Consider the following 13411-nt stretch of genomic DNA (forward strand, 5'->3'; position numbering starts at 1 on the left):
ATAAGCAGAGACATCTTCAACTAGATGAGGTTGCTCAGAGCCCCATCCAACCTGACCTTGAATGTTTCCTGGGACAGGGCATCTACTACCTCTCTCTGGGAAACCTGTGCCAGTATTTCACCATGCTCATCATAAAAAGTTTCTTATATCTAGTCTAAATCTACCCTCTTTTGGATTAAAACTATTACCACTTGTCCTATCGCAACAGGCCCTGCTAAGAAGTCTGTCCCCATCTTTCTTATAAGCCCCATTTAAGTATTCAAAGGCCACAGTAAGGTCTCCCTGGAGCTTTCTCTTCTCCAGGCTGAACAACCCCAACTCTCTCAGCCTCTCCTGACAGGAGGGGTGGAACAGCCCTCTGATCACTTCTGTAGCCTTCCTCTGGACCCACACTAGCAGCTCCATGTCTTTCCTGTGCAGAGTACTCCAGGTGGAGTCTCACCAGAGTGGAGTAGAGAGACAGAATTACTTCTCTCGACCTGCTGAAAATCACTCCATGTGGAGAACTTCTCCAGCATTTCTATTGCCTCTAGGTTTATAACAGTTTTTTAATGCATATTCCTCCTGGCTCTGTAGCTCTCCCCAGATCTCCCCTGTGAATTAGTTTTCCTAAGCATAACAACAAACTTCTGCTCACGTAGTTCTGGATAGAGTCACATTGCACAGACTTGGATGTTTATACAGAACAATAAATTACAGCTTTGGTATGATTTGTGTAAAGCAAAACACAAAAGTCAGAGTGCTGTACAGTTCAAGACAGGGCAAACTAAGTGGGAAGATGGCAAGTTCTACAGCTAGTTTGTGACAATTTAGTTAACATTTCTGGTCTCGCTAACAAAAAAGGATTTGAGACATCAAGAAACAACTTTAATTAAATAATCCAGTAGCCCCAGAGGGCTTGTATAAGGGTGATCGGGATGTTTAGCTCTCTAAAATAAGAAAGCCAAGGCCCATTGATGTTGCTGTACATTCTTTTAGAAAGATGGTAGCGAATTAAATAAGTGTAGCAAATTACACTTGCAAAACATCACCACAGTCCATTTCTGTACTACCTTCCATCATGCTGACTGCTTGTAGAGGTTTATTACTATGCTACTGCTTCTGTGTTCAGAGTTCTGGTTCATTAACTTAAGTAGCAGAATACCCAAACAAGCAAGGTAAATTGCTGCCTTTACACTCTCTGTAACCAGACATGGCACATTATTCATTAAGACTGGTCAAGAAACTAAAAAAAACTAAATTCCATTGTATCAGAGCTGCTTGACAGAATTTATTGGCTGGCTTGGCTCAGCTCTTCAGGCGTCTTCTAAGCTGATAACTAATGCCAAAGTCACTGTCCTGATATCTGTTACAAACACATTTCCTACGGTCCTTCTGCCTCTGTTCTGACTGTTTCTGGCTGCTAACCTTTTCAAGCTGGATTTCTATTATCTGGAAGGGGGCAGAGCACAGCTCATCTTCTGAAATATGAATAAAACCCCTGTTTAATTGATAGCTCTGTTCCTGGTGTTGACAGAGAGGGTACAAATGTGAAAATAGAACAGAAAGGTGTAACTTTGTATACTCTAAAATATACTTTCAAATGTTCTCAGCATTCATTTTAAATAAGAGATTAAGTATACAGTAGCTGTTCTATACTGTAATAGAAGAAAAACTGTCCAAAATATAAAAGGTGCCTCATAATAGAAGTTTCACACCAGATCACAGAAAACTGTCAAAAAACTATTCATGTATGATTAAAATTAATTTCAAAGTTCTATAGCTAGCTTCTTACTCAAAATTTTGATCATGTTGCTGGCTGAGTTTTATAGCTTCCAACAGGGTTTCAGCAGCTCGAGATGACCGGTTATTGCCTGCTTCAGTTATCTGGCGTTCTACCTTACCTAAGAAAGAGATATAGAAGGCAGATTTTCAAGATTTTAACTTTTTTTTTTTTTTTTCTTCTGTAAGACCCAACCTGTTTACCTCCAGAAAATGTAAACAACATAGTGCATTATCTATTCTTCTCCTCATAAGTCTTTTCCAGTTTGTTTAAAATGTAATGCACAATGATTGCATAGCAAATTACTTCACCTAGTAGAGAAAATAATCAAACTTTGGAATCATAATGACTCCTAACATGTACTGATTCTTACTAGAAGACCATTGTACCTGGGGGAGTTAATACATAGATGCAGGCCTGTTCTGTGCTGCTCTACGCTGCATGTACAGCCTGGCCTTCAGGCCTGTGTTGTGCTGTGCCACAGGATAAATATAGCCCGCTGGCTGTAACAGAAGAGCCTGCTGGCAGCATCTTCTCAGTACCAGTGATTATACCCCCTGCCCTTTCTGTAAAAGTGCAGCAAGAAGCCTCATGTGAATATGCTTTTTGTTTGACGGTGGAAACGATGAATAGAGTTGTTTTCTTTTAAGAAAATCCTCTAACAGCTCAAAAAACCAAAAAGGCAACCTTTCCATAAACAGGGTCTGCATGTTGTGCTGCACCCTGACTGGAAGCCCATTCAATACTACACAGCTTGGGGTTCTCAGCATCTGAAGGGACATAAGATTATTTTCACTATCCTTTTTTTTCTTTATAGCGTTAATTCCAATAAATGGCATTTTAAGAGATACTTTACAGAGTCTGAGTGCTTTTCTTGCTGGGATCCTAACAAGTCAACACCTCCTGGTGCAAAACATAATGCCACTAAAATCCAAATGCATGCAAACACTGTGCAATTCATTAGCCTTGTTAAATCATTTAGAAATACTTTATCAGCCTCTCATCTTCTTTATTTCAGACTTATGCAAAGAAGCTAATTAGCTTTCTACAGTGTCCTTAATGTGATTGGGTACACCCTTTGATCCCTGATAACATAGAGGTGGTAGAAGTTCTGCTGCAGTTTTGAAATTATTCGTTATGTAATGCATGCTGAACTATGCTGGTGTGAACCTAAACATAGGACAGAGATCTGCAGCTAGACAGGGTGAGAAATACACAAATCTGTTCTATTTTTTTACAGTAAAATGTCTCCATTTTAAGAGAGGCCACATGCATAGCATTGCCTAGGAAGGCGATCATGATGTACAAACAGGGTTTTACTTACCTATATGAAAAAGAATTTCAGCTTCCATATCTAGTTTTTTTGTTGCAGATGCTCTGCAAAGCTTCAAGGCTGATTCTAAATGTTTGAGAGCAAGTACCCATTGCAGTGGATCTCCTCTTTCAGGTGTAGAGGCTACTTTTTCAGCTAATATGTGTCCTAAGAAAAAGTAAAAAAAAAGTTCTTAGTAAATTATTTACTAGAAAACCAATTTATGCAAAAGGAAGCAACATCTGTAGAACAAATGCTGTTACATATTTGCTGTAACAATCCAGTTCTTAAAAATCTGAGTGATTAATGGATAAAAATACAGAGTGATAATGTTGTTTCACTACTTTATGATGCCATTAAGGCTTACCTAAGCCATCCAAAAGAAGCTCAGGCTACACAAATCAACGCTTTCACAAACTATCTGGAAAGACTAGTAGTAAGTCACTTAATTTTATTTCACCTGGAAGTTATAGGCAAAACCTAAACCTCTCTGAGCCATTGCAAATTCCCAAATTCCTTTTGTACTAACTGGGTCTAAAGCCTTTTTTGATGCATTGCATACCTCTTATACTGTCTATATACATAGGTTCTTCCTAAAAAATGTGGATTCAGAAACAGGAACTGGTCAAACACAGCCGTTACTGTGAGTGTCTGGCCATGCCTGCTCTGACAAGCAGTAAAGTACAGTAAGAGTGGATCTCTAGACCAAACCAGCTGGTGTTGAAGACCAGACAGCCACAGCAGATGCATTTCAGGGTGTTTACTTTGGACTACCTCTATTCTATTCCTAAAGGGTGAATGTGTAGTGAAAGTAGTGGTTGGGGTGCACTGATACACTCCTGGAGCATAGCGTACTGAAAAAGAATCCAGAACAGTAAGGCTGCTCCACAATGAAAACCAAAGTGATTTCTAGATTTTCTAGTCAATTATAAGTCATATATACATCAAATCTAGTTTAACAGAAGGAACATAAAGACAATATCCCTTTCCTTATATTTGCTATACAGCAGCAAGTCTCAGACAGATCTTAAAAGTCATCTTCTGTTATTTAGCATATTTCCAAGGTTCTATATAAAGAAAAGTTATCAAAAAAAGCTGTTAAATTAAAGGGTGACAACAATAAAAGATACTATTTATTTTATTGGGGTAGGAAATTATCACTATTATCCCATATGATGTGATATCATTAGTTAATTCCCATATAACTACGTCCAGAGAGACGGAACATATACAGGAAGTTTTCACAAAATGAATGCTTTGTACAGAAGCTGGAAAAGCATTATTAACTTCCACTTAAAAAAAAATTCCCATTAAAGTTCCCATTAGTTTCATCAAGCTATAACATTAATATTTAAGTCTTTGTTGATTATAGTTCCTGTACGAATTGTACCTTGCTTGTACACAATGCATGGAGTCAAACAGGCATCTACTATTGGCTTTCAAAATATTTTCTTTGCATAATGAAAAGAATTGATTTACTTCTGATGCATCAGTTTATCTGCTGCTGTATAAAATATGTATGAAAATTAATGAAAATTTAAAAATAATAATGACTTGCATTTTTCTTACCGATTCTCATTTTAACGTGGGCTAGCAAGTTGATATGTGGCAAGTAGATGTTTTTTGCAGGTAGGGCCAAGCAAGTCAATGTACTGTCTTCTGTTTGCTGTTCAATGAGTTCTCCACAAACAAAAATCTATGAAAAGAGAATGCTTTGTAAAACCAAGTCGCATAGGAGAGCTGGAGAGGTACTCTTTGTCAGGAAGCCTAGTGACAGGACAAGGGGTAACGGTTTTAAGCTGAAGGATGGGAAATTTAGATTAGATATTTGAAAGAAAATTTTTACTGGGAGAATGGTGAGCCAATGGAACAGGTTGCCCAGGGAAGTTGTGGATGCCCCATCCCTGGAAGTGTTCAAGGTCAGGCTGGAGGGGGTTTTGAGCAACCTGCTCTAGTGGGAGGTGTCCCTGTCCATGGCAGGGGGGTTGGAACTTGATGATCTTTAAGGTCCCTTCCAACTCTAACCATTCTATGATTCTATGCTTCTATGGTTTGAAAAAGTAAGTTAAGTATCGCAAAATCCTGGAACTCGAATGTGTCTTGTAAAAGAGCACTAGAAAAGGGCTTGGTAATTTTGAAGTCCTTTATTTCAGTTTGTACTTGTCTTCTTTGCAGAGGAGTTCGGTAGCAAAAGAACAATTTCAATGAACTCTTGATCAAATTTATTAAAAGCAAACTCTCTCAAATCAATCTTTAAGGAACAGATATCCCAAGTAACCCAAGCCCAGGAAAGCAGCTGTCGTTTATACAAAGAAATCTGACATCCAAAAAATTCCAGAAAAGAAAAAGACAATAACACATAAGGACCAGTCAAGCTTTTCCTGCATGGAAATAAGGCAATTGGAGCATACTGTAAAGTGTTGCTCTTGAAGGCTAGCAAGTCTCATAAGTGGAAGTCTGAGTCTGAAGTGATTCATATTATTGTTTATTACTTGGGGTAACAAATATTTCAATGCTTTAAACTTCTGTATTAGGTAATATGAGGAAAGAATTTGATCCAAAAGCTTTTCTTTATAAACTGTATTAAGACCAGGTAGAGACTGGGTTTGGATCAATAGATAAATGGTTTATTAATAAACATACCTCTCACAGATTTCATGTCTTAACATTTATTTAGTTTTTGCCTACTTAAATTTTTATGTGGAAATGATTTATTCATACTGATTGTAACAATCTGTCAATCTAAAACATCATAAACAATATGCTACTTTATATACATGTTCTAGTTCAAATCATTCTAAGATACAAAGCTAAATTCTTATACTTGGATGCTCAGGAGTTAGAAATTTTATGAGATGTACATCCTCCCTGAGGTGTTGAGTATGAACATACTCCTTATTTCAAATGGAAAAACTGAGTGTTCCACATCTCTTTTCTCTCAAACTACCTATTTCAATTTTCACATATGGATGTATGTTTTGCAAGCATTCAATATTTTTAAATTGTATGAAAATAGCAGACTACATAGATGAGTATGCATGGTGAGTATGCATGGTAAGTATGCATAAATAAATTTAGTAAGATGAATTACTTCTTCACGCTATTTAATCTAGGGAAAATTGAAGGGATCAGTTAATTGGAATGGCCTTTTTAAACAAATTGTTAAAATAGCTTTCAGAATAGACAGTTAAGATTGCTGGAAGGATTTGCAAGTGCTGTGTAAATCACCAACATATACTCACTTCTTTAATGATAAGCTCATGTGCCAAAACCAGTAAGTTTAATGGTTCCACTGTAGAAGAGCAATGTTCTGTATCCTCTACTGTTTGGAGTGTTAGTATGTCTGCCAGCAGAAGCATACTTTTCACAAGAGTAAAAGAAGCTGGAGGGGAAATAAATGTATCCTCTTGGAGTAAACTGATGATATTCTGTTTGGACACAGATAACATAAACCAAAGTAGTTATTACTTTTGCTGTCTTTTTTGAGGACAAATCACACAAAGTGAAAAAAAAAAAAAATCTATTTTAGAGGCACTATTTCAAGCTTATTTAATGCTGGCATCAGCTGTACTGACCACATGAAAAACGCATCAAAAAAAAGTGAACAGTTTCTCCTTTGTGCTCAAACCTCCAAAAGAAGTTTAATGCCTGCCACGGGACGTTTTTCTTGCAGGTCAAGAATAGCAGCTTGCACCATCATTTCAGCCTGAGTCTCTGTGTCACCAAACGCTTCTGCCTCTAGTATTACTTCTTCTATCACACTTCTGCGTTCAGCCACATTGTTTTCTAAAAGAGGAGAATATATGAACTGTAAAAATACAGTAGAAAAGACCTTACAGTATCTTCTACCATTGTTAAAAAGACAGTTTCATACTAAAAAGTGAAAGAAAATCTGACATTATAGATTCCACATTTACCATTTCATCAATTCTGTTCCAAACTCACTTTCAAAAGAAAGAAAAAACACTTAGCTTTGAAACTACGCTTGGTTTAAGTTTATCCAAATACATTATTTATATGTAAGCCACCACTATAAATAACTAGATTTTGTAGATCAGATAGTCATTCTCACCCATAAAACATATTCTACATATTCAAAACTCTGATCTCAGTTACCATTCCAAAATAGTAACAACCTTCACAGGAATTATCCAGAATATGTTAAATATGAGTTTGACTACAGATCTAGACTGTGATTTTGATACTTAAGTGAGCATCAGAGTTTATAGAACTAAGGAATGAAAAACATTTTATTCATAATCAAACTGTATCAAAATATATTTTGTAGTATCTCACTTAAATACTTTAGAGATAAAGAATCTGGAACATTTCTAGAAAATATAGAGGAGCATTTCTTTTATTTGAGATATAAAAGTAAAAAAAAACTTTTGAGACTTTTAAAACTATAAGTATATAGCAACAGTGTTTTTGAAAACAAGCATACTTATTTAACTTAATTACACTAGAACGTTTTACATTTTTTCACACACAAGTGGTTTATCAAAAGACAATGATCATTAAATGAACATTAATATAATGCTTTGTGTTTGCATTCTCTAGGGAGAGATTGTACTCAGAAATATATTATCCTTATTACATTGGATGATTTAATACAAATAATTGCTCAGTGAAAATACAGCCCCAGAATTAAAGTTTATATTTTTTTATTTGTGATTAAGTATTGTGTCTTAATAGGCTCACTTGTCCATTATACTCCAAAAGTCTAAACCAAAAAAGGCCAATACCTTTAATATCACAAACGCCATGTATCTGTGTTACTAGTGCAGTCACTAACATTGTACGAAACCTTAGCCACAGATGTGTGTTCATATGATCTTGTGCTGTTATACTGTGAGGCAGTCGAACATCTTTAACGCAAGAGTCCTAATAATTTCCAAAAGCAAAAGAAATATTACTTTCCAAGTCAACTACTTTAGTCCAAACAAAACAACAGGGCAGAATCAGTTTAAAACAAATCAAATACATTAGAAATAATAACATAATTATAACCAGAAGTTTATTTGAAGGGTAGATACAAGTTTTTTAAAATCAGGAGTCCATTTATTATTAACTTTTAATATACAGAAAAAAAATTGTAACAAATGAAAAGTAAACCAACTTTTATGGGAAAGTTCACAAATACATCCATATACTATATGTATCATGGAGAATTCTAACAGTTCGGTCTCTCAAACAGGAACATTACACAAAACCCTAAGGCACATAAAAGTCTAATTGTGAAGCAGGATCAATATCAAGTTCTAGTACCTCACTAGTGATTAGAAAGAAATTTTTTATTTTTAGCTTTTAGTGTTTCTGGTGATTAAAAACAAATATTAACGCAATATAGTACTGGAAGTGTTTGTGAGAATTCTCAGCTCAACTCCCTGTGCCATTTTCACTTATTATTTCTAACACTAAAATTTTCCAATCCCCATTCTAAAGATTTGTTTCAGCAATAAATAAATGAACATGGCATCACCTGTGTTTTACTTATACTAAAAATCATCATGAATTACTTACATTGATGCAAACGAGGAAAAAAAAAATAGCCATAGCTGAGCTACTAGCTACGGGCCAATCCTAAGAAAATGCAGGAGTAAGTGCAGCGAGACAGAAGACCCTGATATGCAACACAGACAGAGAACAATTGCATTGCATGCAAGAAAGTCCAGTCTCGTTACGCATGTTACAAAATCTGGCCTCAGTGCTCAATTGCTCTGTCCATTCGAGTCAATTTGACTTACTCTGCACTCAAAGAGTGAACGTGTATGGAATAACCAATGGGTTTTGTACGCTGGCTTTCCAAAGTACGTATGGGTCAGTGTCACTGTGTGTTAGACAACAGAAGTTAGTTGAAACCTTGCTAAATTTGGAACACAGCAATGATGCAAACCAGTTGGTTTAGCTCTTTGAAAGAGGATACTCTGAAGTAGGTTTTCAATCAAAAAGCCCCAACTGAATAATACAAGATTTTCAGCTGAAAGCTATTTTTTCCATTTTCTGATTGTTTGGGTTTTTCTTAAACAAATGGAGATTTTCAATGCTGGCATTTGAGATTATACAAATAAAACCTGTAATTCCTAACCATATACAAATTAAAATGATGATTATAGACATATTGAATATATTATAGGCAAGCAGGTAACTGAAGTATGTCATACATCATTTTCTCCCTAGGTTAATGGTTACCTCATAATACAGATGACAGCTATGTTCTAGTGCTCTGAAAACCACTCAACACTTAATACGAGACTTCATTCACGAAGAAACAATATTTTAAAACAAATATGCACACATACCAAACACTGCCTTTCATCCTTTTCTTCTTGAAAATTCGTCCCTTCAGTCCTAAAAATTTTCGCATCTTGGAGAAGTCGAATTGCAGAGAAAGCCAAAGCAACACTGTGATACAGATGAAATATTCTCTTAAAATACTAATTATATTTGGCATTTTATGCTTTTATTATAATAGATACTTCATTTCTGACTACATCAGAGATGTCTATCAGCACTTACCAATTTTTGATTCAGTAGAACAAAAAAATTGCACAGCAGACTTTGTGTATACTATTATTTTCATGATAGGAAGATACTTGCAAAACCAACATAGAGAGATCTTTTTCACAACAGGATTTGCTCCTCAAAGAACATGCTTCTGAGAACTGCCAAAAGCAGCCTCATGGTATTAGTTTTCTATCTCTAATTGTACATTTTCCCATAGATCTGTAATCTCTACTTTCTTACCTCTTCTCTAAAACAATTTTGGGGTTGGTTTTTTATTTTTTACAACTCTATTTATTCTTTACCCACTAAAACATAGTTTCCTAATGATGCAAAAGTGTCTGAAGGTATCCCAAGCTCACCTCTTAAAGATGTTTTCAGCAGGTTAATTTTCTAAAAATATATAACAAAAATTCTCATCTATGCTGTCTTTTTACATAGACTCTCTTTAAATAGAGACTGGTTGCTATAAAGCAAAAGAATAAAATAATTTATGAACACCTTAAGTCCTTTTTACACTGCCAGAACACTGTAACGAGCTTTTAATGCAAGAGAGATTAAGACTCTGTGTGAATTTACTGCTTTTGAGAGTTCTAGATTAATTGTTGTAAGGGCAAAGTTCTTGATTTATGCACAAAGTCAGAACAAGAGCAGCACGACTCTGAAATTACTCACATTATTCTGCCAACATATATCTAACCACAGGATGGATAACCTCCAGAGAAAAGAGGGCAGTTAAAGTCTTCCTGTCGTTTTAGATTCTATCCTGCTTACTGTTTTTGTGATGCTGAACTGGATGGATTACACCAATTCAGCACAAATAGACCCCAAAGTAACAATGAGAACCAAAACTGGTAATATCTTGCCTTTCAGCTCTCAGAATTCAATCCTTATGAATCTCCTTCATCATGCCTTTACCTCAGTTTTATTCCAAAAATGAAACCAGTATAAATCAATGTTGAATTTGATGATAACTTTCTCTCTAACAATGGAAAATACGAAACAGAATATGCTTATAAAAGCAAAATGACAGGAAGGATAATGCAGTGAAATATCCCAACTGCTTTTCTTTCTTTTTATTAAGAAGAGTTTTCCCCTGAAACCAGGCATCAAAGTTAAAATTACAGCAAAGCCTGACATTTTTCAAAACATTGTCTGAGATGTATGGCTAACATTTCTCAAATAATTTGGAAGGTGCAGCACCCAAAAGTATATACAGGTTTTTAAGGAATATTAACCTAACTTCCTGAGCACCACTGCCTCCAGTTAACTGCTGTTGTCAACAGTTAGCAATTCTGAAATTTAGACCATTTTTACCTACATGCTTACATATAAATTTCATGAGCAACATGTAGACCATGAGCCCAAAGGTTTGTATATGCATTGTTTTAAGCAGTAATGTATTCACATAATCAGACAAGCACATATTTCAGCAATTAGAAACCTCACATGCTTAGGGGGGACATCGTCTAAGTACTCTCCTTGAGATCAATCAAATTAGTCCTATACATAATCTTATTCTCAGGCATAAATTTTTAGCAAGACAGAGGCCGTAATGTAGAAGCTTCCCTTGATGAAATTTTTGTGACCCTCTTCTGCTGTCAACAAGAGTGATGTGTCTATATATTTCCCTTGACAAAATACACATCCTTTTATCAGCTGAATCAGAAAGTGACAAGATGATCAAAATAGGAAAGTACAGCTGACTGTAACAATTTCACCACTAAGTCATTTTGCCAAAGGAAAAAAATGATGAATTTCTGTAATATCATGCAAAGTTTGATTTCTAGGCTGGCAGGCAGGAAACATTCAGCTGTCTGAAGGAATGTTTCATTTGTATCCGAGGCAGATATATCAGCAGTTTCTGTGGATGGCAGTGCAATAAAATTGTAAAATAGGTTAAAAAAACCCAAACCCTTACTTTGTTTGGCTTTTGGGGTTGTTTTTTTCCTGCTAAATACTATCAATATATAAGGCCCACTAAATACCCATCAAGAATTTGAGAGTCCAAAAAAATGATCCATAGAATGCTAGACATCTATTGGAACCCTTGACACTCTAAAAAAGTTTCTTCAATCTGAGACAAGTTATAGGCCAAGAGAAAGTACACTCTAGGATATAATTGCATGTCAAAAAGAAAGGTCCTGCACTGAAAATGGCTTGCATGCCACCAGTTTAGAAGGGTGAGAAACTTTGGGTCAGAACTCTGCTAACACAGGTTTTATCATGCCTAGTATCAAGCTAACTTGGGTTTATGCACATGGGATTTCATAAGTCAAGATACTGGTCCTTAGTTAGTAATACAACAATTTTATAAAATCAACATGGCACTCAAAAGCACGATGAGGTCACTGTCCAGTGATTTGTTGTTTTCTCTTTGACAAATTTTGGGTAAATCAATCTAATTCAAAAGGCACTGAAATAGATTAATATTTCATTATGAGAAATGTCTACAAATAACCTACAATGTCATCAATGGCATTAGGATTAAATTGTTACAGTCATATGAACTTTTGGGAAACTTCTGTCTTTTAAAATAACATAAACAAAACCCAGATGAAAGACCACGATGCAGTACTCTTACTGTTTTCAGTTCAGTAACTTGTACAGAACTGTGAAGCTCCTGTCCTTGTTAATCAATTTTTATTGCTGTACCATAGCAGTTAAAAAGGAATTGAGCTATTTAAAGGCTATCTGATTTGGAGGTTTGTTTATTCACCTACGACAACTGGGAGAAAGAAGACAATTTGCCTTTGACATAGAAGAAAACATTTTTTTTTTTGTTAATTGGGTAAAAACAAAAAAAAACGTCCTTGAGACTGGTTCGGCTGTTGGCCCCCTGAATCACCTACCACTTCATCAGTAGGACTCTTACAGCAAATCTTCACCAATATTCCAACAATAAACAAATGTTAATTTTGCTTTTTGCTTGGTGGTTACTATAATGTAATATTTAATGTAATAATTTTGGTGTGTTTAGTCAGAGTAGACCTAACAAGAGTTAGAAATACTGATTACATTCTACTTAATCTCATTTTTAATCTTAGTTTGACAAGTGACAGTGCTACATCTCTATATGCTGCATCTCTAGTTAACAATTTGTACCCTCAAAGACTTTTCAACCTAATAAAAAATTAGATAAAAAGAGCTTGACACTAATTAAAAAAAAATAAAATATGAAGATGATCAAAGGGCTGGATCACCCCTTCTATGAAGACAGTCTGAGTTAGCCCAGAGAAGAGAAGGTTCCAGGGACACCTTATAGTGGCCTTCCAGTATCTGAAGGGAGCCTCCAGGAGAGATAGGGGGAGGACTCTTTATCATGGAGTGTAGTGATAGGACGATGGGTGACAGTTTTAAGCTGAAGGAGGGGAGATTTAGATTAGATGTTAGGAAGAAATTCTTTACTGTGAGGATGGTGAGACACTGGAACAGCTTGCCCAGGGAAGTTATGGATGTCTCATCCCTGGAAGTGCTCAAGGCCAGGCTGGATGGCGCTTTGAGCAACCTGGTCTGGTGGCAGGTGTCCCTGCTTATGGCAGGGGGGTTGGAACAAGATGATCTTTAAGGTCCCTTCCAACTCTATTCATTCTGTGATTCTATGAAAAATTATGTATTGTTAAACTATTATCCTTCTTGTACAAATAAAATTAAAATTACAGATATGTTAAACAGAAGAATCCTCCTAACTAAAAGACCAAAAGAATGTTCAGAATTTAACTTCCACAAAGACTTAATTTATTTATGTATGCCCCATGTATTAAAAAACCAGCAGAATTGCTATTTTATGAAATTATAAAAAAAAAAATCAGAACCTAAAAAAATTCACAGAA

General features: G+C 35.6%; 1 protein-coding gene across 1 annotated transcript in view; it reads right to left on the minus strand.

Annotated features, from left to right (window-relative positions):
• Positions 1–13411, minus strand: part of CFAP54 (cilia and flagella associated 54) — a 110806-nt gene that overhangs the window by 18692 nt on the left and 78703 nt on the right. Inside the window, exons 53-59 of the mRNA XM_014963298.1 lie at positions 9377–9479; positions 7820–7958; positions 6703–6860; positions 6317–6502; positions 4644–4770; positions 3087–3242; positions 1775–1883 (exon numbers count right to left, since the gene is read on the minus strand). Of these exons, the coding sequence (XP_014818784.1) occupies positions 1775–1883; positions 3087–3242; positions 4644–4770; positions 6317–6502; positions 6703–6860; positions 7820–7958; positions 9377–9479 (978 nt within the window). The remainder of the gene's footprint in view (positions 1–1774; positions 1884–3086; positions 3243–4643; positions 4771–6316; positions 6503–6702; positions 6861–7819; positions 7959–9376; positions 9480–13411) is intronic.

The sequence above is a fragment of the Calidris pugnax genome, unplaced genomic scaffold (assembly GCF_001431845.1).
Source record: "Calidris pugnax isolate Ruff unplaced genomic scaffold, ASM143184v1 scaffold44, whole genome shotgun sequence".
In the NCBI taxonomy this organism is placed as follows: domain Eukaryota; kingdom Metazoa; phylum Chordata; class Aves; order Charadriiformes; family Scolopacidae; genus Calidris; species Calidris pugnax.